Source organism: Crotalus tigris, unplaced genomic scaffold (assembly GCF_016545835.1).
Source record: "Crotalus tigris isolate CLP2741 ecotype Arizona unplaced genomic scaffold, ASM1654583v1 scf7180000017541.2806704, whole genome shotgun sequence".
Lineage (NCBI taxonomy): Eukaryota > Metazoa > Chordata > Lepidosauria > Squamata > Viperidae > Crotalus > Crotalus tigris.
Window position 1 is genome coordinate 1,846,259 of NW_024096462.1, and position 25,960 is coordinate 1,872,218.

A 25,960-nucleotide genomic window follows, 5' to 3' on the forward strand; every position below is an offset into this window, starting at 1 on the left:
CTTATTGACAGAACCAAATTGTCCAGTAATTCTAACAGGCTCATTCCCGAGGGTAAGAAATCAGAGATAATTAAATCAAGAAGGACTGAAAGATAATTGAACAGTTGGTAAACACATCTAACTCTGAAGATACTGAGAACCAAGGGGGGATGAGTATCCCAATCCTCAGGATATGGCTTAGAAACCCTTCCTCTGACAACTCATGAGTTTATGACTGCTTTGCTCAGTGAATTACTTTGCACATATGACCCCTTGATCTAAGGCAAGCATCAGAAAATGAACACTCAGCATTTTAGAATTTCAAATTATTCATTAAATTCCACAAATACTAATTCTGATATAAGCATTGTGCAATATCTGTAGAATGCCAATCAAATGCCAGAAAAACCTCAATAAATATAACAGAAATAACTATAAATCCAGTCCATGATATGTCTGTGTTTGCCAGCAAATTTCCATGTATGCATGAGACAGGTCTAAATACTAAAATGGAAAGAAACTAACTGAAAAAGCTGGGATACGCCCAAAGTATATCAAATTGCAAATTCTCCAAGTAAGATTACTGCATCATATGCAGTCAACAGTCGAAACTGTCTGAAATTTAAATAAAGTTGAAAATATACAATTTTTAAGAGAAGAAAGAAACAAAAGCACAAATAATTCTTTAACATAAGTCACTTGAAGGAGAAGCATTAGCCAATTCTGTGGATAGAGATTTTTTTGAGTGAATAAGAATGAACATCACTGGAGATAGCAGATTTCTTTTATGTGCCTAATCTTTTCTTATGGAAAAACTTGGAACTTAAGAACTTTTGAATTCTCAACATTTAGCATGTAGTTTTATAAACAAAATTGTATTTCAAAGATTCATTTTTCTGCTATGTATCTCATGTTCAGTTTATTGCAGAACAGACAAATTACTAACAAACTAACAAAGAAAACTAAAGCAACACAGCATAGGTACAGGAAATGTATGATGCATCGAATAGTTATAAAAAGCAAAATTGTACTCACCAAAACTACTTATTATGCCAGACAAATCCACAATACAGTTTAGCATAAATATGCAGCTTCTTTTAAAGAAACCATAATTTACAAACCACAGGGAATGGGTACACATATTATGCTAAGCCAAACAGAAACAAGCCATGTCCAAAGAACTATACTTCTAAATAAGAATAAGAATTTATGGGAAGTTCTCAACTATCTCTCTAAATTAGAACTTTTTTTTTTTAGTAAAACTATCGCAAACTAGCACAATGTTGAAATACATTTGTTGTGTATTAGTAAGGTCATTAGTAAGAAGAAAAATGCTAGAATTAACCAAATTCACATTTTTTTTAAGTAGGATTAATCAATATAAAGGCAGTTTTAAATTAAAGGAATAATGAGTACATTGAAGCCAACATGTGAAAATTAGGGTTGCTTGGGTTCATTTCATTATTGCATTTTATTTTATTTTATAATTTATTTTTGCATTGCCCTGCTTGATTGCAGGATCCATGTGTTTTTCTATTGCACTTAACTAGTTCTCATAGCTATCATGCATGATGCAAAGAAGGGTCTTTTTTAATCACTGACAAGTCACAGAGCCTGATGTTGATTAGGACTGAGAGTAGGTACAGTCACCCAACTGACTTGTATGTCAAAAGAGAACTAGAACTTGGTTCCGCCTATTCCTAGAGTCTAGACCATGGGTAGTCAACCTTGGCTCTTTTATGACTCGTGGACTTCAATTCCCAGAATTCCTGAGCCAGCTTAGCTGGCTCAGGAATTCTGGGAGTTGAAGTCCACGAGTCATAAAAGAGCCACGGTTGACTACACCTGGTCTAGACCAATATCTTAACCACATCACACTGGTTTTCATATAAATGTGAATTAGGGTGAAGGCTGCAGTCTAGTCATTTGAATGAAGATGCATAGAAAGCGCTTGAAAGGGCCGTAAAGCACTATGAAGCAGTATATACAGTAAATCTAGGTGCTATTGCCATCTCTTCATTAATTAGCTAAGTGGGCTTGAGGGAAACAGACTGGCAGTTCTATGGTAAGTACACCTTGGAACAGAAACATTATTTGAGAAACAATGAAAAAAATAATAATAGTAAACTCAGTCAAGAATATGGATACTTAGGACCAACCAAACCTACATGAGTCCGGTCTTTGAGATGTTGATTTTTTTTTCATCAAGCCAAAGTCATCTTCTGCAGAAATCAGAGCATTTATTTACTCTGCTACAGTATCTACGTGGCATTATTACTGTATTACAGTAAGGTGGTGATTCATTCCTTCCTTTTTTTCTAGGAATTGTACACAAGTCACAACTCGAATGACACATTACTAAAAAGCCGTAAGTTTCTTGTTTGGTTACACAATTTCACAGACAATATAACAAAGTGGTTAGAGGAATGAAACTAGGAGAAGTGAGACTTGAGTTCATACTCTTGTCATGATCTTTATTGGGGGAGTTTGCCAACCTCTTCCAAAGATAAAGCAGACCGAAAAATAGAATCACCATCTACTATCTTCTTAAAATCCTTGGAAAAATACTAGAATAAAAATGCAATACGGTCACTTAAATTTGTAATCAATCCTCAAGAAAAAAAACCCAGAAGCTTATAAGAAATCAGTATTTTATAGTAAAACTAGTAATAAACTAATGGCTAGAACAAGCTGTCTCTCAAGCAGGAGCTACACGTGAACTGGGAACTCTCAATGTTAATCTCCCTCAATTCCCAGACATCAGCTGTTTTCATAGTCTGTCACTTTTTTAAAAACTTCACAGTAATAACTTCACAAGGTTGTAAAAATAATATATGGTACATGAAGAATGCTGAAAAATCCAAAAGGGAGATAACTTAGTACACCCACATGATATTGGTCTGAAAAATCAATCTTAGCTACTATAGCAAAACAGTTCTTGCTGGTGGCAAATTCAAGCGAAGAGATGCAGTCAAAAATCCTGAAAGATCTCCTGTGCCCATTGTCTATCATTCTTCTATACTTCATGAACAAAGAAAAAGTGAGAAAATTATTCACAAATATTTATATCCTGCAGAATTTGGGTTTACCGGAATTTGGGTAAGGGGATCAACTGGAACACTTCACAACCATTTGTTTACTACCACTCATCTTGGTCACATGGGACTAGCCAGCTTTCAGATGAAGTGTTTTCTGTTGCCTTCTAAGATACCCAATTCCTTGTACAGAGGAACTCATTAAAACTTGATTTCCCATGAACCTCCCATATCTTCGTGATCTATTAGACAATCTATGATCCATTTCAGAGATACTTCCTTACCTAAGCAGAGAAATAGAATGAGCAAAGTGACATGACTTCCTGCTGGCTTGACTGTAATTAACTGCTCTTTAGCAGCAGATGGTGAGAATAGGCTGATTTCCTGTGGAAGGCTAGGGATAGACTGGTATACCTGCTCTTCAGTGGCCAAAAGAGGGACCAGTCTATCCAGCTTGCAGAAGGCTGGTCCAGGTCTGGTCTATTGAACCTCCAACTGGCATTGTGGCAGTAAGTAGTGAAGCAACTACAAATTTGCCAAATTTCAATTCCACAGGAGACATGGGTTCCAAATTGTTGACGGTACCTTACTTTAAAAACTGCTGTCCCATGATGCACTGTATCACCCAATTAAAAGTCGTAGACACGAGACTTTTACAGATTGCTTGTTACCTCTCTTGGCCCTTTTCCTGCTTTTAATTATGAGAATTTGCTGGGGGTTTTTTGGCTTTACAGTACTATCAGTACTGATGCTTCAATTATGAACTATTGGTTGGCTTAAATGATTTTAAAAAATAAAGCGGAAAGTCAAGCAAAATGTATTCATAAAACTTTTAAGAATTATGTTATACTGGTTGTGATTCCGTGCCAGCCTGTGCTCCCAACAGCTGAGTCTGAGGAATCTGAGGAGGAGGTGGAGGAGGCATTTGAAGGGTCATCAGGGGAAGAGGGAGGCTCTGATGAATTACAGCACTCAACATTTGATGCAGAGCCTGGGCCCTCCAGTCGTGTTCCTGATGAAGCTCAGCTGTGTGAGGAGAATGAGTCAGGACTCACACCTGATGGACTTGCTAATTGATGCTCGCACACGTCATCAATTAATGAGAGTAAATCAGCAGCAGTCAATACGGCAACTCCAGAGTAAAAGGAGAAGGCAATGAGAAGCAACGCCTTGGGACTGCTATATAAAAAGAGGAGGTGTGGGCGGTGCTGGTTGCTGAAGGCAACCGTTTGCAAAGTGCTTCTTGGAATCCTGGTTTGTTCGTCTTGCTTGTGACTTCTCTTCTGTTTGCATCGTGTTTCCTGTGGACTATTTCCTTCCTTTGGACTTGAGTTTTGCTGTTTGTGTTTTGGACTATTTGAAAGGTTTGTCATCCATATTAAAAGGGCTTTGTTTTGTTTTAAAGTCTACAGCCTATTGTATCAACAGGGGTTTGGTCCTTGTGCCTTTAACAAGGACAGCAATAGGCTGGGATAGAACAGTACTGAATACTTAAGTCCCCACCATAATCTGTTGTCATCTAATTTTGCAGGGTTTTAGCGCATTATGTTTTAAGCAATTCTAAATATCACAACTTGTATAGGACAGATATTAAGTTAGGCCACATAAGTGAAACAACACTGCAAAATCTGTCACCATACTCGTGATTGTAATCAGAAACTTCGTGGCATGATTCAGGTAGCAAAGATCAGATTTATTAAGGAAGTAAGTTGTCAGAATTACACTAAGATTCAGTTTCTAAGTACCAGGAAAACTGTGGCTGGAAGTAAAAATGAAAACGGGTAGTGGCCAAGAGAGCTAGATGATCTTAGTACAGCTATCTTACAAAGAATTATTTTCAAAATTCTATGCAAAGTTTATCATTTTAGTTCCTTAAATCTTCTTAAGCAAGACTGGGGAATTTTAGCTCAGCAAATTTTATTGAATTAAATTTGCCACAGCCACAGGAAATCACTGTGATAGATAAAAGCCACAATTGCCGTCTTAAGTTATTATTTCTTTGGGGTTTTGATGACTATCTATTAAAATAGAAAAAGCCACAGTAGCATAAGGTTAATAAGTCAATAAAGTAATAAAATTATAAAACCAAATTAAGAGACAAGTTACATTAAAAATAATCATAAATGTTATATTTATTCAGAAATAAAGTTACATGACACTGCACTTTATTATTGCTTAATAACAGAAATTCTGGTCCCAGTTGCCATTGTTTCGTGAGGACTACTTGTATTGGTTTTTACCCCATCTTTTTCACATGTAATACAAGGTAGCAAACACAACTATACTCCTGCCTCTGTGAGGTGGGTTGGACTGAGAAAGAGGGACTGGCCCAAAGTCACTCAACTGACTTTCCTGCCTAAGGGAGGACTAGAACTCAACCATCCAGTTTCTAGGACAGCATCTTAATCACTACATCAAAAAATAGTGTATACCATTTTTATTCAAGGTGAAAAAAAATCACAATTTTCAAAAAGTTTAAGCTGTAAGCACTTCTACAACTACAGTACAATTAAATACTGAGGTAAATTCAACCATTGAAATCTTTTGCAAACTATATATATATGTGTGTGTGTGTGTGTATGTTTTCTGAGGTTTTCGCGGGTGTTTGTATGTAGGTCTTTGGTTATTTGGGTTTTCTCCCACGTAAAATTGGAAGTGTCTTGGCAAGACACTTCCAATTTTACGTGGGAGAAAACCCGAATAACCAAAGACACACACACACACACACACACACACACACACACACACACACACATATAAAACCCAATATTTTTACCTTATATAGTTAGCTGTCAAGAGAAAGTTTGGTATACAAATTTTGATTATTTTGTTGAACAACTGCAAACCCAGCTCTCCCAGTTGTAATTGTTGATTGCTTGGGTCATTAAATAAATGGAGTGAAAGAGATGCTTGCTGAAGGAGGGCAGTCAGCTCCCCTGTGATGTGGAGGGGAACTTGTGTGCTGGGTTGGAGATGAAATGGCCTGAGTTCCATTTCTGCAGCCTGACAAAGGCTTCCCCCACCCCTTGCTTATGGAGGAGAGAGGAAATTCTTCAGAAGGCAGCAGCAGCTTGGAACCTTCCCTGTTGGCTTCCCCACTGACTTTCTGGGAAAGCCAGGAGAGAAAATTGCAAATGAAGATCACATGATTGTGGGGGGATTGGCAACCCATCATAAGTAAACCAAGCACCCAGTTCCTGATCATGTGATTGTACAGAGCAAGGGGAGTTAGTGCAACACTTACAATAACCAGAATGCTTTAGAGCAGTGGTTCTCAACCTGTGGGTCGGGACCCCATTTGGGGTCAAACGACCATTTCACGGGGGTCGCCAAACAACACAGTCCGCCATTTTTCCCCCCTTTTCCTTCGCTGTGCTACTCCCTTTTATTCTATTGGCTTTTGAAAGCCAATAGAATAGACTCTCTTGAATAGAGTCTAATTCTATTGGCTTTCAAAAACCAATAGGAATTGTCCAGGCTGTCTCTGCCCTGCTGAGCCCGCCAAAAGTCCCATTATGCTGCACCAGTTGAGTAGTCCTCGACTTACGACTGGTTGGGGGTCACGGCATTAAAAAGGTTGAGAACCACTGCTTTAAAGTCCCTTTCCGAGCTGTTACAACTTCAAATGGTCTTTAAAAGACCAGTTGTAAGTCTACCTGCAGTGGTTGAAAGCATCAGGCTAGAAACCAGGAGACTGAGTTCTAGTCCTGCCCAGGCATGAAATCAGGCAAGTGACCTTGGGCCAGTCACTTCCTCTCAACCCTGGAAAGGAGGCAATGGCAAATCACTTCTGAAAACCCTTGCCCAAAAAACCAGGCAGATTTGTTCAGGCAGTTCCCGGGAGTCAAGGCCGGTCTGAAGATGCACACGCAATACACAGAGACACAGAAAGTTGCCAGTTGCTACTCTTCAAAAAACAGTAATGGCAAAAGCAAAGATGACAAATCAACAGTCAAAAGACCAACTGACAGTTTTAAAATAAAATTCTACAAAACAAAATACCAATATCAGCCATCTACAATTTGCTTGATAGGACCATATTTACAGCACACTGTTAATAGCATTCAAATTAATTCCAATAAAATGTATTAATATTATATATGCCAACACACAGCAACCAAGGATATTATTTTGAGATGCAAATAAGCAGATATAAAAATATTTTTAAAATTACTCATCTAAAATTTACAGGGACAGGATTTTAAGTCATACAGGCCCATCACCCACATATATTTTAAAACTCCCCATTGAAACAAAATAAGGCATTGCCTCACTGATGCCTATTTAATAGGATACCTTTGGTACAGATATAAGCAAAGAAAGGTTCAGGAAAGAAGGCCCATGAGGCTGAGCAAAGCACTGGAATTCCCCATTCCTTCTATCAATTGTAGTTTGATTCTCAATGGGAGAAGTAGATGTCAAGAATTAATAGTTAAACAAAGCAAGATTTGGAGTCACGCAAGGTTGAATTAAGAAACAGACAGAATACTACTTTTTCACATTAATTTATTATATCCATGATAGATTTACAACCACATCTCTATGGGAATGCACAGAATCTTATTTTGGAAACACAATTATGGTCTGAACATTTTTTAGCTCATCTAATCCTATCCAAATTATCATTACATGTGTAAACCCATTTCCATCTACACTCTGGCTACCAAAATGAAAGATATGTTCTTATTAAGGCTGTGCAGTGAAGATCTCTCCTCACAGCAAGTACAGACAAGGTTACTTTAATGAGTTATGGGAAATGTGCTATTTGTGCTCTTGTACATTCCAAAGTCTCTTCTGCAAATCAATCTTGAAGCACTGCACAACCCAGTCAATGATATTAAAAAATTATCTGGGCTATCCATTATACAGTCAGGTTTCATGAAATAATATACTTTTCTGCCAGCCTGGGGCACCCCAAGATCAGCAGAAGGGCAGTGGACTTCCTAAGTCTCACACTGCCTGACCTAACTGCAAAGGAGGCAAGGCAGTTGTCCTTAGCTGAGATGTACTTGTGTGGCTAAAGAAATTAGGTTTAAAACACACACACACACACACACAAAACCCACAGCCCTATGAGAGGTCCGAGTTAAACCCATCGTGTCAAGTCATGGCTAGCCATCCTTTGCAAGACAAACCATCACTAGCTGGAAACACGCCTCATCCCAAACCATGGTTTATGAAGCACATCACATTCATTCCAGCTCTGCACCGCTGGCACGGGAATCTTGGCGGCAATCAGGAGGTCAACGAAAGGAGACACCCAGTTGACAGGCCGGTCTCAGCCTTCAAGAGCCCGAGCCCAGCCATACGCTTCCACCTCCGCCTCCCCCTTCCCACGGGGTCCGAAGGGAGCACGCCGTGCCGGAACACCGGGCAGGGCGAACAAACGGCACCCGTCGCAAGAGGTGAGGCAATTCGGCCACTCCTTGACCTCCGGGGTCCACGGAGCCCTTCCTCCCCACTCTCCCTTCCTTCCCCCCCCTGCCTACTAAGCAGACCCGGCCGCTAAAGGGCGGAGACCCTCCTCAAGCATTGTCCAGGCAGGTCGGACCATCCCCGTCCCTCCTTGCTTGCCCGGGAGAGGCGAGGTGAGGTGCCGCCTCCCCGCCATCTATAGCCCGCGGGATGCTTTTCCTCCAGAGCCCCATCCCCGCCCGGGTGAAGGGGGGGGGCTCTTTCGGCTCGCCGCAAAGCCCACGCGCTCAAGGAGAAGGAGGGGGGGCGCCTCCGGCTGTTGCACACGCGCACTCGGGGGCTTCCCGCGCGGGCTCGGCTCCTACCCAAAGAGGCCGCCGGCTTCGCGGGCGGGGAGGGGGCCGCGGCAGGGGCCGCCCGCAGAACCGCGCGCCGAGAGAGGGAGGTCGGCTTCCGAAGCGCTTACCGCACACGCAAGTAGGTTGGTCGTGCGAAGCGGTGCCGTGCCAGCCAGCCTTCTCCTCCTCCTCCTCTCCGCACCGAGTTGTGGATTTGCCGCCGCGGGGCTGACTTCACTTCCTCCCGAATCTGCTGGGCTGAGTGAAGCCGCCTTTTAAAGGGACAGGCCTCCGTCCCTCCCTTTCTTTTCCTTTCGGTGGGTGCGCTCCGCGGGGTGGGGGCTGAGTCGGGGTTGGGATTCAGCGGTTCTTAGGGCGAGGCACGAGACAATGTTCTAAAAATAGATTCTCCTCCTAGCTATCCTTCGAGGTGGCCGTTACAGACATCTTGAATTTGTTTGCCCCGCGGGCCCAATGGATGCCTTGCGAAAATCCAGGTGTTGCACAAAAGAAAATATGGGGAGAAAGGGAGGAAAGGAATTAGGACCCGAGGGAAAAGGTGGAGATGCAGAGAAGGATGCAAAACAAAGAAGCCACCAGGTCATGTTTGGATACTGAGGGAAGTTAGCCCAGAGAAGGAAATATTTAAAAGGCAGAAAAATATATTTTTCCTCAAAAGGACTTTTTAAAACCAAACCTGGTCCCAAGTCTATCTCTTTGCCCCAAGCAAGACTTTAGCCCCATACAAATGCAGATGTAAAACTATCAGAAAGTTGGAGCCAGAGCAATCAAGAAAACAAAAGAGAAGATCTGCATACCCCACCCAAACTCTAGGAGTCATTAGCCCCATCACCTGGGAAACAGGATATGATAATAGGATTAAACCACAGATATCAAGGCCTAGACAAACACATAGAAACAGCCTCAAGGTTCATGCCACAGGAACAGAAAACTATTTCAAACAAAAGGCTAGAGGGGATATAAAAACCTACTACACCATGTGCTCAGCCCTTCTCTCCTCTGCTCTTTCCTGAAGAACCATCTTTCTGCAATAAACTGTAACCTTTTCCCCAAAGCAGTCACCATGTTTGCTTATTTATTCCCGGCTTGGACAACAATACCACTCCCAGAGAAAAGAATTGGCATGCCACTGGTTACAGTACAAGGAAGCAGCCCATCAGTGTCCACAGCTATCAGCAGCAGATAAAGGAAAGGCAGAGCTGCAATTGAAAAGGTGTGGCAGGACACTGCTGGCCAAGACTAAAAAGGCAAGCTTATTCTGGTCTGCATTAGAAGATCTTCAATCTGCAGGCACCTCAAGAGGCTCTGGCTTCTTCCCCAATCTCAATATAACCCTCAACCTATGTAGCAGGACAATGAATATGTGAGTCATGCTTAAGCAATTATAAATTACAAAGTTTAAGTCAGAATGGGGCTGGAAGGGACCTTGGAGGTCTTCTAGTCCAACCCCCTGCTCAAGCAGGAGACCTTATACAATTTCAGACAGACTGGCTGTCCAGTGTTTTAAAAACCTCCAGTGATGAAGTACCCATTCCACTAGTTAATTGTTCTCACTATTAGGAAGTTTCTCCTTAATCCCAGGTTGCTTCTCCTTGATTTGTTTCCATCCATTGTTCTTTGTCTTGCCTTCTGGTGCTTTGGAAAATAAGTTGACCCTCTCTTCTTCCCCTCAAATATTGGGGAAAAAATGCTTCTGCGAGTTAATAGAAATCTCTGTGTTCTTGGTGTTTTGCACCCAAGCTCAAGAGAAATCAGCAGTTTAGTTTTGAGCAACTATATTCTCAAGGGTTGAAACCACATCGACACTGAATGTCTCTGGGCTGTGTGGGTGAGAAAATAAATCTAGCAAACAAAATGGAGGATGCACTTTCCCCTCCCCACCTCATTTAACTATGACCAGGGTCAAACCCAGTTCATCTCCTTGTCTAATCCCATCAGGCCCAAATTGACCCTTCCTGCTCCAGACAAAGGCCCCTGCAATTCATCAAACCAAAGAATAGAAGACTCTTCAACAGCTCACAATATAGCCTAAGGGTAGCCTTACAATGTAGAGCAGTGTTGATTAGCCTCACTGCTTTTAAGATGGGTGAATTCCAACTTCCAGAATTCTGGCAGTTGAAGTCCACACATCTTCAACATACCAAGGTTGAAAAACACTCCTCTTGAAGGAGAGACCCAACCATCCATTCTGTATCACCTGATCTCCACCTTTCATCTTCTTTACAGTGGACTTCCCCAAATTTTTGCTCTCTTGCAATGACCATTTTGCATTGACTTGTCTGATTTCCCCGATCTGGCCAACAAATCAGATTACTAGAATTTCCCACCTTGTAACCTCCAAAAACCCCCCTTTGCTTTCAGGGTCCCTCTTTCTTCTAAAGCAGGCAACCAACTATAAACATAAAATGTTGTAAATATACTGCTCACAAAAATAAAGGGAACAGAAACCTATAGACATCCTATAGGTTTGTGTTCCCTTTATTTTTTTGAGCAGTATACATTGCAATGAACATGGTTCTTCTCAATGTGGTGTTCCTGTTTCAGATTGAATTCTCAATAATGTGCGTTCCTTTGAGTATTTATTTGCTATATAAGACCCTGAAAATATGTGAGGGTATCTGTTAATAAATTCAACCCCTTCCTCACATATGTTACTAAGCCCCAGATACCCTTATTTAGCCACAGATGGCGTTAGGTTGTTCACAAGGAAGGTGGCCTACAAATGTATTTCAGTGGGCTGTTTGAAAAGGGGAAAGAATGAAGCATAAAGAGAGGAATTTGGGAGGAAAGGATTATGATTTTCTTGATATCAATATCTAATGATTGAGCCTGTTTGGTATTAGTGGTTAAGGCATCAGGCTAGAAACTGGGAAACCCTGAGTTTTGGCCCCACCTTGGGCACAAGGCTGGCTGGGTCATTTTGGGCCAGCCACTAGACCAGGGATAGGCAACCTTGGCTCTTTTATGACTCATGGACTTCAACTCCCAGAATTCCTGAGCCAGCATGGCTGGCTCAGGAATTCTGGGAGTTGAAGTCCATGAGTCATAAAAGAACCAAGGTTGCCTATCCCTGCACTAGACCATGGGTGTTCAAACTTGGCCTTTTTATGACTTGTGGACTTCAACTCCCAGAATTCCTCAGCCAGCGTGCCTAAAGGGCCAAGTTTGAAGACCCCTGGGCTAGACCACTCTCTCTTAGCCTACAAAACAGGAAATGACAAACCACTTCTGAAATCTTGCCAAGAAAACTGCAGAGACTAAGAAAACTGCACACAAACACACTCGCAAAAACATGATCATCCATATTTTAAATCTGTTAGCCTTACATGTCCCAAATCAACCACAATATTGGTTCATATCTGATATTAAGTCACAATGATTGGGTTCAGGCACAATACCTCCAGATTCAATGACATGGATGGGATATTCTGTAGTATGAAGCCTCTCCCCTGGGCTTCTTGGGCAGCAAGGGGTGGGTTTTTTTTTTGAAGAAGGCTGTATTGCCACTATATTTGAAAGAGGTGACAATGCTTCTTCCTCTTTTACAGTGGCCATCTCTGTATCCAGCCATGTTGTACATTTGCCACATCATCTCCAAGCTTCACTTTTTTAGAGAAGATTGATGAGAAAGTGGTGATAATGAATAACAGAATATCCTAAATGTAGTAGATTACACCTAGATCCCTTTTAGTCAGAATTCAGGCCTGAAAATGGTATAGAAACAGCCACTGAACCCTGTTAGTTAAACTTCGTTAGAATTTAAATGGGGGAAACATGCTCCTCCTTGTCCTATTGACCCCACCACCAGCATAGTATCATTCCAGACTACTTGCAAAGGTTGAGAGTCAGATATATCATTTTACCTAAATACAGGGGTCTGTGATGGGGAAAAGCACTTGAGCCCATAATTGTCCCAAGGTGGAAGGCTGCAGTGGGCTTGGTCCTTTTGCCCATGTTATTCAATATCTGTAAGAAATCATTGGGGGGAATAATCTGACAGTTTGAGGCATCATTGATATGCTGATGATACATAATAATATATCAACAGTCAAGGACAGAGATAATGTAGAAGCCTTTCCTGGACTGGTATCCAGAGGTTGTAAGAGACAAGATAAGGAGAAACAAGTTAAAGCTGAAGTCCTAAGAGAGAAAGTTGCTATGTGACAGTAACCAATTTGCTCTTTTTAGAAACATTGATCCAGAAAGTTTGAACTGGTAATTTCTGGTTCACAGGTAAAATGTCTGTCCTGTGCACCTGGAATAAACCCAGGAATTGCATATTGAATCTATGTTTAAGGTAGAAAGAGTGAGAGCAGTTTGATCTAGTGCAGTAATGGTGAACCTTTTAGAGACCGAGTGCCCCAAACCCGCCCCCTGCCCCTGCCCTGCCTGCTCCGCCCCCGCCCACCCCAGCTCCACCCGCCTACAGGGCCACGCACCGTATCATGGACCGCCGCAGATCGCCCAAGCAGCCCTGCAGCGCCATGGCAGCCACACCTTCCGCCCACACCCCTCAGCATCATCTGCACGCTATAAGGGTGCGAGGGCGGAGTCTTGGCCCTATTGCCCGGTTATGTACTTGGCTGTGCTGCTCCATGCGGGCCGTGCCTGGGGGTGACTCTCCTCCAGGGGGGCTGCTGGGGAGGGGGCTGTGGGGGGAGGCGGGGCTGGAGTGATGGTGCGCGTGCCCACAGAGAGGGTTCCGAGTGCCGCCTCTGGCACGCATGCCATAGGTTCGCCACCACTGGTCTAGTGGTTAAGGTACTAAGCTAAAAAGCAGAAAATTGTGACTTCAAATCCCGTCTTAGCCATGAAAGCCAGCTGGATGAAATTGACTCCCCATACACCTCATAGGATTGTTGTTGTGGGGAAACTAGAGAAGGAAGATGCGTTGGGTATGTTGGTTGTGGATTTTTTGGTGTGTGGTTTTTTTTTTTGTTTGTTTTTTGCAGCTGTACTGTGGCATTGTTTTCTGGGGAAGATGGAATTTCCCTTTCCCCCAGATATTTGTGACACCAATTTATCCTTCGCTTGGGACCTCGCTGGTGAAAAGGTTATGCAAAAGAGAATGCCAGGTGGTACTTTCCTTGATGAGTCACCCCAGCTCTTTGTGGCTGTGCAGTTGGCTACGTTGCAACTGATTGTTGCGTTGGGATTTTCCCAGACTGCCCCATCAGAAGGTTGAAGTTAGGGGAGTGGGAACTTTAATCAGTGTTGTTCTCAAATCAGAGATGGAAAACAAGCCATACGGATTCTTCAGGCTGGAACAAAATAAAGGCTGGAACAAAAAACTAAACAAGAAAAAAAGGAAAGAAGACAAAATAGATTCATCTTTGGAAAGGGAAATCTTCCCACACTATCACCAGAATAAATCCTGGAGAATGGGAAAACATGCTGTTTCCCTTCTGTTACGATCCTGTGGGTTTTTAAATCTTTTGACCTAGTTGGGCTGTGTTTCTGATCAAATGTTTCCAATTGAAACTCTCTTCAAATCAAACATGAACTTTAAAAATAAAAATGAAATCTCTGGAGATGCAGTTTCATTTTTTTTCCTATTATGTGTACTCTCTGAAATTAAATCCTTTCTAAAATCAACTTTTTTTTTTTAAAGGTGTGTTGCAATCAGAGTGCAAGATTGCAACATGAGATTTCATGAGAGCTATTTTGGTGTAACTTGACCTTTGCTGTTGTTTTGCTGTGTTGGCAAAATGCTGTCCCAAGTCTTGCTCCTGGCTGGCTTACAGGGATGGGGAAGAGTGCTGATTAACTGATTGAGAGCCAGCATACTCTATCATCTCCTTTCTGTGCCACTGTGCTACTCCAGGTCTAAACAGTATTAATTAACCGAGCAAACTGTTTACTGTTTGGATAGCACAGCGGCATAGATACTATTCTTGATATACCCTGACTCATTCAAGGAAAGAGGCTTAAATACTTGCTCTATGTCCATATACAGAAACTTTCCTGGCAGTAAAGTACATCTTCCTTTTTCTAGCAACTGAAAATGAAATCAAAACCTATTTCATATTTCCCGGATCTTTGGTGAATTATAATAACACAAAGCAAGCATAAAAATAATGTAGCAGTGATATAGTACAATAAAAATAGCCAAAATAGTTTAAAATAAACTATAATTTAAAAGGGGAAAAAATAGGGTAAAAAGAGAGATCTACAGTACATGGCATTAGCATACATTTGATTAAAAACTTTAAGATAGTATTAAATCTAGACTAGATGGAAAAGAAATTGCTCCATCATCTAAAAAGATTTATACATTGAAAAAGAATAGATCTCTGGAATCTGCTCTTTAACATCATGAATGTAATGTTTTATTTATGTAAAATAATTATTTTCAGATGGCAGAACTGAAAACTTTATGAAATCTATTCCAGTTGTGAAAGGATGAATAACATTTTCATCCCACCCTCCATTTTAGATTCACAACCAATTTTGTGATGTCGACATAATGAAGTTCTGTTGCTCGCCATATTTCTGTAAATGCTCTATCAGCTCCTGCAGCCTTCTAACTTTGTAGACTTTGTAATAGTCAGAGTGCTGATTTAACTGAATCTTCCAGTACTAGAGGTTTTGTAAATAGGGAATATCCTTCAAGGTGCTTTGAATGTTGACCTCTCTATTGTACAGAATTTCAGGATACTATTTCCATCTTTCTTTGATCTTTGAATCAGTTCCTATTTGTACATTGCAGTCTTTAATATACCAATTTAAGATTGGAATCTCTTAAGTTTGGAGATCTTTCCATGTCTGTTTCCATCTTTAACATCTTTACAGATATTGTTGCAGACTGCTTATCTCTTCCATCAGCACTTTGAAATGGTTAACTTCCTTTCATAGATCCAGTAAGATCCAAGAGACTTCTAGTTATGACCAGACAACAGAGTGTAACACTTTACTTTCCAGTTTTCAGAAGTGTCTGCTGAGGATAGCTTTGCTTGGAAGGAAAACCATATAGATCTACATCAGGTTTCTATACAACATTGGGACTTGCTTGGAGACCTCTCTTTGTCTGTCTGTCTGTCTGTCTGTCTGTCTGTCTGTCTCTCTCTCTCTCTCTCTCTCTCTCTCACACACACACACACACACACAGAGGCAGCCCCCAGGGCATTTTAAGAACCAAACTTATTTACTCAGTTCAACCACCTTAGTAGCTTTGTGAAATCTATTGGAGCAGTTTCTACTCTCTTGTCTCTACTTAATTCTGTTTATATCTCTTTACTGGCCCCCATCCTAATCCAAGTTGTTGGCCACCCATTGGTTTTTCCAGTCAGATTCTGCTTTCTCTCTTCCCAGCTGTCACTAGGTATTCATTCCATTCCATTGCTGGGATTCAAATATGTGAACAACCGGTTCTCTGTGTGGCTGCTGCTTCCAGAAGTCCATTCTGGGCTTGGGCAACACAAAAGTAGCTACCGGTTCTGCCGAACTGGTGTGAACTGGCTGAATCCCACCACTGCATCTGACTCTTTCATAACTACTGAATCCAAACCCAGGCAGACACCAGGGAGGAAACAGTTGTGTGTTCTCCTTTTACCGCTCAACTAAGTAATCTTCTTGTGTCCCTTCAATCTCTTGACTTCTGTTTCTTTCCTTGTGTGGCTTTGCTAAACTGCCCACTTCCTGTTCTTCTCCCTAGACCAGTGATGGCGAACCTTTTAGAGACCGAGTGCCCAAACTGCAACCGCAAATCCACGTATGTATCATCGGGTGCCAGGTGGGCGTGGCCCATTGGGTGGGCGTGGCCCATTGGGTGGGTGTGGCCCATTGGGTGGGCATGGCTTCGGTGGTAACAGCAGACTGGGTGGGACTAAAAAGTTCAATCAATCAATTCCAACTTTGCGAGATCTTTTTTTCCCCCGCAAAAAGTTGAAATTGATTGATTGATTGAACTTTTTTTTTTATTTTGCACACGATGGCAGAGGCCTAAAGTGAAATTTTTTTATAAACCCAGCTGAAGGCTAGGACTGGGGCGATGGTGTGCGTGCCCACAGAGATGGCTCTGCGTGCCACCTGTGGCACGTGTGCCTTAGGTTCGCCACCACAGCCCTAGGCATCTCTTCCAGGCATGCCCTTTCCCTGGGCCAAATCAGTCTGTAGCAAAGTTCCGGGATCTTCATCATTTGCACCTCTCATCTCCACATCTTTTTATATGATTTTCAAATTCCAACTTTTGTTTCTTCCTCTCAGTTCTATGAGAACCATTCCTTCTCATCAGATTTACTTATATTTTTTCTTGCAGACTCCCTGCTGTCCATTGAGAAACTCTTTATCTCATGTCATGATCTCTTTACCAAATTTCCCCTTTATATCCATTTTCCTTTTTTTTGCCCCTGGCTAATTACAAACCCTGGACACCCAGATGCTTAGCACTCAAGTTACTGTCCTGCCTCTCATTGCAAACACTCTGTATTTGCTCCACTTTCATTTCCCTAACTTTGTTGCAACCTTCCGTCTTATATTTGCATAGATGCACTGTTTAACATGTCCGTATTTCCATTCTGAAGCACCAGCATCACCTCCTGGCTGAAGTGCAAGTATGAGCAGCATGTTACTGCTTCAAAAGCAAAATAAACTAATTGTGAATTTTGTAAGTTGTCTTTTGTTGAATTTTGCTGAGTTTTCTGACGAGAACAATTAATTAGTGGTATGGCTTGCCACCAGAAATTAGTGGTATGGCTTGCCACCAGAAACCTCCATCACTGGAGGTTTTTAAGAAGAGATTGGCAGTCATTTCTTTAGAATGGTATAGGGCAGTGATGGCGAACTTATGGCACGCGTGCCAGGGGCAGCACTGAGAGCCCTCTCTGTGGGCACACCTGCTGCTGCCGCCGTCAGCTCACGCAGGTCCATTAGGCCACTGCTGGTGCCTGGAGCGGCAGCCCCACCCAGCACAAAGGAGATGAAGCAGCTGGCTAGCAAGCTTGAGTAGAGGTGGTAGACCATGCGCTCGCTGCCTCGCCTTGCCCCACAGCAATGGCACCCCCGCCCTACCCCCTGCCTCACCCCACAGGACAAGCCTCCTGCCCACCGCCCCACCCACCAGAGACCCCCTGGATCTCCCCCAATTCTGCCCAGCCCCCACAGGCGTCCCCATGAACATCAAGGTGGCCACGTCCACTCTGGCCATGCCCACTCAGTCTGCCGTGACCACCACAGCCACGCCCATCCAGTGGGCCATCCCACTCCCACCCCCCCCAAGGGCACCACAATGCTGATGCGACCCTGGCACTTTGCGATAAATAAGTGGGTTTTGGATTGTGGTTTGGGCACTCAGTCTCTAAAAGGTTTGCCATCACTGGTGTAGGGCCTTCTGCTCGAGTAGGGGATTGTACTAGAAGACCTTCAAGGTCCCTTCCAACTCTTGTTATTCTATGACTTTTACATTTTAAAATACTATCAGCATTCATGCAAAGGAAAGTGCACAGCAATTTATTTTAGAAATGTCTTTCATCAGTGAAGAAGTACATGGTTTATTGTTAAATAGACTTTAAATAGTATTCTTCTACAACGCTGAGATTTCTATTTAGGTACTGTCAATTTTCTGCATGGCATAATGTGTGAGTCCCATGGGAAATCTGATTACTTCTGCTGAATCAACAGTCTACTGAAGAGAGTCAACTATTTGTTCAAGAGGTCACTCTAGGACAAAACAGTCCAGATTATTTGCTATACAAATATTCCAGTACAAAGCTATTTGGCTGTAACATAAAAAAGCTGCATCAAAAGTGGCATTCCTCCAAACTGATGCCGTTCAGGTAATTCACAGCTGTACCCTGAGAACTTCCAGCCATTTTAAATTCTGAGAATTGCAATATCAACCTATTTGGGGAACAAGCACCAACTTGGCCTTAAATGATTTTCCTAACTTATGGACATTTAAAAGGCAAAGTGTTACGATTATGGATGACTTCAGTTTATCAGACTAATTGAAATTTTTGATTGATGGGTAATATTTAGAATTTTGAACATGTCAGAAAATAGGTGTCATAGTGGGCATCTTCTGTCATTAAAAAAAAAAAAATAGCAGAAAGCTAACCCATCAGATTCTTACCAATCCTTGGCTGGCGAATTCTGGGACCTGAAGAAATGTTTGTGTTTCAAAAAAGCCAAGGGTGGCTAAGAAATTGACCAGATCATAGATCTACTTTTGAGAACAGTCTTAAGGACAGACCAATTTCTACACAAGAGCAATAGCATTTAGACTTATATACCACCCCACAGTGCCTTTGTAGCATTCTCTGGGCGGTTTACAATGTTAGCTCCCCCCCAATAATCTAGATCCTCATTTTATTGACCTCAGAAGAATGGAAGGTTGAGTCAACTTTGAGCTGGTTAGGATCAAACTCCTGACTATGGGCAGAGTTCACCTGCAATACTGCACTTAACCACTGTGCCATAATAAATTTTGACTTCTTTTGCCAGATGTAATGGCGAAATAGTGATACATGATACACATAATATGTTGCTATTTGGTAAATGATTGGCATGGAAATAATAAAAGCCATCCTTTAGGATTTTAGTCAAATTAAGTAGACATAACTCCCCAATTGGCTATAGGCAAATTATACACATAACAAAATAAGAAAAAAGGACTTTATTTTTTTAAAAAATTCTATTGGTGACCTAAGATGTTAAAATCTGATCCCCAAGAAACAAGGTTGCTTAAGGGTGTACAGAATGAAATGTGGTCATATTGGAAAGTAAAAGAGAACTGTTTATGGTTTGGATATGAAACATACAGTATGTAATTTCCTGTCACACTGCATATACACCAACAATAAAACAGTCTGATAATGATAGTTCTCATCTGCTCCAAAATTTTTATATTGGGACTAGATTTCCCATACATCTCTCTCTCTCTCTCATAAATGTAGGCATAACAGGTAGTCCTCAATTTATAACAATTCATTTAGTGACCATTCAAAGTTACAAGGGCACTGAAAAAAGTGATTCATGACCGTTTTTCACGCTTACAACCGTTGCAGCATCCCCACGGTCACATTAACAAAATTCAAGTGCTTGGCAACTGACTCATACTGATGATAGTGGCTGTGTCCCAGAGTCATGTGATCACCTTTTGCAGTCTTCTTACAAGCAAAGTCAATGGGGAAGCCACGTTCACTGAACCGTATTACTAACTTAATAATTGCAGTGATTCATTTAACAACTGTGGCAAGAAAAGTCGTAAAATGGGGCAAAATTCACTTAATTAGCAACAGAAATTTTGGGCTCAATTGTGGTTATAAGTTGAGGACTACCTGTATTAGGAAATACTCTATTCACTTATGGTACAGTATTTTTTTTTTTTGTTGCCTCTTAATAAAAGGCTGTTTTTAGGGGTTTTGTTTTCTTTTTATTGCAAACACTCCCAAACTCACAGTATTTTCATTTTCTTTACAGAAGAGGATGGAAAACGAATACATAGCTCCCTCTGAAGAGAAGTCAAATGTAAACATACTGTTGATTACATTGTCTTAAATCCATACAAAGAGAGTGACAACTTTTTTGCTATTTGCAGCAGGAGATCATGCAACTCTAAACATAACTGCAGGTACTCTAAAAGGCTCCTGAATGATATGTAGTATAAAAAGGTTAAAAAGCTAGAGGGCACAACATGTATGCTTGCTACGTTTCTTAAAGAAGGCTAGACACCACGTTTAAAGCGAACAAAACTCCCTGAAAATTCAGTCAAATGATAAGCTCGGTGAGTGCAAAATATTACAGGAAATGCTATGAGTGTCAAACTGATTAAGGTTCCTGGGGCAAGTGGTGTCTTAGCCATGGAGATCTTGAATGACAGAAAGGTCTTGAATCTCCAGAACAAGGTTAGAGCTGAGGTTGAAGAGATGAAGCTATTCCATCCTCAAACTTATGATCGAGTCAATTCTTCTGTCATGATCCCCACAATCAAAGAGGAAGAAGCATAATTAATAAGACTGAAGGTGATTCTTCTTTTGTCATGATAAAAAAAGGATTTCCCCCCCCCAAAAAAAGCCTGATTTCTACTGCTTTAATGAATGCAGTAGGTTCTAATTCTTTACAAGTGCACCCAGAATGACAGTCATGATTCTTATAAGCCACCAGGTGTTTCTCAAGCCATCCGGGGAATTCTGGGAGTTGAAGTCAGCACCTCTTAAACTTGCCAAGGTTGAGAAACACTGAACTATGCAGTGCCTCTTTCATCTGAATAGGTGCCAAGATACAGCAGCTAAAGGCAAGAAAAGCAGGGGAATGATTTCCATTCTTAGTCACGTCATATCAAGACCTGGAAGCTGATTTTATTTTCTTCTTCCTGGGTATCAGGAATAGGCACCTGACCTCCACCTGGCCCATGAAAAACCTTTTAAAAATCTCTTCCCACTTTAACCCAGGAGAGTATGTACCGTATTTGCTCTGTAATCTTACTTGGTGTGAAACTTCTCTGTGCTACGTATTTCTACCTTTCCAATCTCCCATTATGTTCAGCATAGAGCGGTGGTTCTCAACCTTTTTAATGCCGCGACCCCCAACCAGTCGTAAGTCGAGGACTACTCAACCGGTTGTAAGTCAAGGACTACTCAACTGGTGCAGCACCGTTTGCAGAATGGGACTTTTGGTGGGCTCAGCAGGGCAGAGACAGCCTGGACTCTATTCAAGAGAGTCTATTCTATTGGCTTTGAAAAGCCAATAGAATAAAAGGGAGTAGCACAGCTAAGGAAAAGGGGGAAAAAAATGGCGGACTGCGTTGTTTGGCGACCCTCGTGAAATGGTCGTTCGACCCCAAATGGGGTCCCGACCCACAGGTTGAGAACCGCTGGCATAAAGCATATGTAATAATAAGCATCAGTTTTTCAAGGGTGGTTTGAGCTCTTCTAAAGACATTTCTTTCTTCCAGCAGCATTCTGTTTTTTGTTTTTTGAGAGTTTATAACTTTTTCTGTACGTTTTCCTACAGATAAATACCATTTCTTAAATGTGGTTATCACTGCTCCAAAAACATTTCATCAAAATTCAACCCATTGAAAAGATGCATTCACCATGTGTATTACTTCCAAAGTAGCTTAATTTCCTCATTTTGCAGTTGTGACATAAAGAGAATGTAAACATTCATAATTTTGCCTTATGGAGATAATCGTCTTCTGTTTCGTGGTTTTATTGTTGCACTAAATGGGTGGTGGGGATAAAAGAAGCAATTATCAATTCGTGGAGGAATAAAGATGTCTGCTTCAGGCAGCATGACCATTTGGAAGAGCTGGAATGGAAATGAAACACTGAAGGAATGGACTTACTAAGTACTCATAATATTAAAGAAGTACCTCTTTCTGTGAAAGGGTGTAAATGCAACTTTTGTCCTTGGATGTCCTCATGTTTGCCTTTGATATCCATTTTTAGATATCCTGGCAACATGAATGATGCTTCGGAATTGGACATTTGTGATTGAGATGCTGAAAGACATTCTTCCCCATTCCTGAAGAGGGGTTTGATTTGGCTGGAATGTAATAAAAGAGACATGCTACCGTGGCTCCTTACCTGAATTTGCCTGGGCTATAAAGAGCTATGTTTGTAGAGCAGCTGTAATCACTAAAACACTGTACAACATAAGGGCAGCTTTCTCTGTGTACATCTATCACAGTGGTTCTCAACCTTTCTAATGCCGCGACCCCATAATACAGTTCCCCATGTTGTGGTGACCCCCAACCACTTATATATCACCGGGTACCAGGGGCGTGACCAAAGAAAAGGGGGAAAAATGGCGGACAGCCTTGTTTGGCGACCCCCGTGAAATGGTCATTCGACCCCAAATGGGGTCCCGACCCACAGGTTGAGAACCACTGATCTATCATCACACAAACTTGCTTCAAATCTGCCTTTTCCTCCTCCTCCATGGGGATTTGTACAGGAAAGGATAATAACTATTAGCTTGCATTGCACAGGATGAATTCTTCTGTTCACAATATTACTTCAAGGTCCTAAAAAAACTAGAGGAGTTTTGCTTGTGGAATTCCTTTTTTCTTTCTTTCATTAATGTCAAATTTTGGCTAGAAAATAATGAAGCTGAAAAACAAAGGTTTGTCTGGAATCTTCCTACTGATGAAATTAAAAGCCGAATTCCAAAATAGTAATATAACGTATCAAATCTCCCTTTGTACTATTATCTGTTGATGGGAAAAAATTAACATTAAACTCTTAACAGCTGCCATGGTCATTAACAATTTATCCCAATGGGTAAAGAAAGGAGTTTAATATTAATTAGGATTTTTTTTACATGTGTAAACAATTTTATTAGGTGAGATAGAACTTCAGAGGTAGGATTTTGCCTGTCATCTGTTGCTGCAGTGTGGTGGGATACTTGCAGAAAACTAATCTGTTGCTCTTTGTGCTGTGGTAGGTAGCCAGGTGCAAAGGATAGGACAGCTGTGCCTTTTTAAAGGAGATCATATAATCAACTGCACTGCAGGTTCCTCTTTTACAAAGCTATTACAAAAACAATGTCTGTCCTTCTTCCAATCACCTACGTGGAGAAGATCAGAGATGTCCAACCCTGGCAACTTTAAGACTTATGGACGTCAACTCCCAGAATTGACTGACTGAGGAATTCTGGGAATTGAAGTCCACAAGTATTAAAGTTGCCAAGCTTGGACATCCTGGAATAGATATTTAAGGTGGCCACAGTTGCTTGTCAGCCTAAAACATATATATACCATACATACTTAGAAAACAATACCTGTGCAGTTTCCTGGAAAAAATCTTTCTAGGCACTACCTAAAACATAGTTGCTAGGATGCTGCTTTTGAACACATACAGTCTAATATCGAAGTATTTCATGGAAAGAAACTCTATTGATTAAAGGTAAAAGGCAGCAGCCATATTTTTTTAAAAAAGTAGAAATTAAGGCTTCTTTCAAGACAAGAAGAGGTACAGTCCCTTTCCAAGGTAGGTGCTGCCAAACACCAGAAAGGAAATCCTTGCTCCAATTAGCCAACATCTGACTAAAAAATGCTGGAAAGCTTTTACAGCTATCACAGCAGGAATATCTTCTCATATTGTTGCAATGCTGGAGAAGCAAAACTTGCTGGAAGCTTCCCTTCTTGACATAAATACAGCATTGGAACTCCATTCTCTGTTCAGTCTAGTAAATTAAGATGCCATAAAGGACTTAAATTCAGAGACTGGCATTTTCTCCCCCTAACACAGTGCACTGGTAATGGAAAATTCTGCAAGCTGCAGGCCAGCACCTTTGAGATACATATGGTGAAGGATATGTGCTTATGGAATCTCAGAGCTGGTGTTAATCATGAGTTTATTTCATGTCCCTTTTGCTTTTACAGTGGGACAGAATCACCTATTCCTTCCCTGGACAAACCAGAAACGGGACACTGGGGATAGAACCACAGAAATTGGTGCTAATCCTTCCCTTAGAGGTGCACTTTATGATGCCCACTGTCATTGGCTGATTATACAAAGAGAAGCGCCAATGTTGTTCTGGTTACAAAACTCTTACAACACTAAATAATATTGTATATTTACCAATATTCAGGGAAGAGGACTTTTTGAAATATAGGAAATAAAACCAATGATCATTGCTCTTTCCTTCTAAACTTTCCCTTGAGGATACAAGAAAATACTATGTGGGAATTCTCCCCACATATTTCCCAGGCCCTTCCCTTAAACATGAAGAAACCCAAATCAGAATCAATAGTCTGGAACTTAAAAGCATCTTTCTTTTAGATCAAATGTACTGTGTAATAGTAATATCATTAATAATGACTCTAATAAATAGATACAGGGAAGAGGGGAAAGCATTAAACACACAAAGATGGAAAGGTAGGGCTGGCACACAGATTTACCATATACTCATCTGTTCACTTCTTAAAAAGGTACAAAACCAATTTTTCTTTCAAGTATTAAAAAATAAGTTAATGAACATTAAAGGATCTAAAGTGACTACAGGGCCAGGATAGGTCTTCTGCTTCATTTCTGACGTGCAAAAAAAAAAAAAAAGGAAAAAATATCCCCCAAAATACAAAGAAACAAAAACCTACTGAACAGCCCACTCTTGGGAAGTTTGAAGTTGTGGAACTATCGGCCATGAGATCCCTCAAAATGCTTCAGAATGAACCCATAGTTTGATAATTAGCACTTTCCAGTGTCTAAATGGTCATCAAGTTCACAATAGAGCAGTCCAAAATCAACAGGAAACAGCTTCTTTCAGTCCAGAGCACTTCATGGCCAAGAGGAAAAAGTTTGCATGCTGGATCTGCTTGGAACAATGGCAACTTGCGGAGATTGCAGAGAAGAAGAAAAAAGAAGTCTGCCTCTTTCCCTGTCTTTGTAGAAATCACAAGAAACCATGTTTCAAGTTCTTAGTGTTCCAAGTCTCCCATCAACATCCAGATGTGGATGTTCCTCCATACCTAGACCACAGTGGCAGCTTTGGATTTCTTTGGTGAGAAGAGCATCTACACAGTGTGCTTTGTGAGTGGTTTGCTCTTCCAAAGGCTGCTACAAGGTGATCTTTCAGACGATATTAGACACCCCCTTCCTTTGTTATTTAAGCGAACAAATCCATTAATACCACAGGTTGGATAAATATGAAAAGAACAGGTTATGGCCCACCTAAGTTGGTTAAAGTTCTTTTTTTAAAAAAAACATCACACAAAATATTTTCATTTTTAGTCTCTCTCAGAGATCATACACAAAAAAAAAAGACTTATTGACCTCTTGCACAGGTCCTCAAGGAAGGCACGCAATCTCCGATCACGACTTCGTTCTTGGCTCTGTAGCCTCACACAGGACTCCTTACAAGCAACCCACTTAGCAAGAAGCTCCTGACTCTAGCACTTGGCTGCTGCAAGATTCCTGAAACAGTTCCTGCTCCACGTTGTTTCCTCTAACCAGGCAGCTCCATCTAACTTGGCATATGCCAAATGAACAATGCAGACCAGCAACCAGGCATGGTGATACCCTCAGGACCAGTTCAAGTTGAAGCCTTTGGACAGCATAACAGCTTCTAGATCCTTGTCTTCCTCCTTCTCTCGAAGGCGCTGCTCTTCAAGAAGGGCCACAAGAGAATCTCTCTGCTCCACCACCTCTAACATTTCATTCAAGATCCTCTTCTCCTCTGAGAGTTCTTCATCTGTCTTTAGCTGATCTGGATAGAGGGAGAATAGCAAAC

General features: G+C 41.4%; 2 protein-coding genes and 1 long non-coding RNA gene across 28 annotated transcripts in view; 1 reads left to right on the top strand and 2 right to left on the bottom strand.

The window, feature by feature from the left end:
* The window catches only part of BID (BH3 interacting domain death agonist), a 26,094-nt gene extending 17,047 nt beyond the window's left edge, over positions 1-9,047 (bottom strand). Inside the window, exon 1 of one of the 2 annotated variants that reach the window (XM_039366981.1) lies at positions 8,896-9,047. The gene's annotated coding sequence lies outside the window, so the exon portion shown is untranslated. Of the gene's footprint in view, positions 1-8,794 lie in introns of both variants that reach the window. The other variant, XM_039367057.1, reaches the window with a different exon arrangement.
* LOC120318948 lies at positions 7,245-24,786 on the top strand. 2 transcript variants are annotated; one of them, XR_005559641.1, is made up of 3 exons: positions 7,245-8,419; positions 20,207-20,357; positions 21,740-24,786. It is a non-coding gene; the product is annotated as an uncharacterized LOC120318948 (long non-coding RNA). The 2 variants fall into 2 exon arrangements; XR_005559630.1 differs by lacking the exon at positions 7,245-8,419 and having other exon boundaries at positions 19,956-20,357.
* The window catches only part of MICAL3 (microtubule associated monooxygenase, calponin and LIM domain containing 3), a 217,999-nt gene continuing 216,649 nt past the window's right edge, over positions 24,611-25,960 (bottom strand). For all 24 annotated transcript variants that reach the window (XM_039364504.1, XM_039364665.1, XM_039364415.1 and 21 more), the window contains one exon: positions 24,611-25,936. In XM_039364504.1, coding sequence (XP_039220438.1) covers positions 25,752-25,936 — 185 coding nt within the window. In that variant the 3' untranslated portion in view covers positions 24,611-25,751. The remainder of the gene's footprint in view (positions 25,937-25,960) is intronic.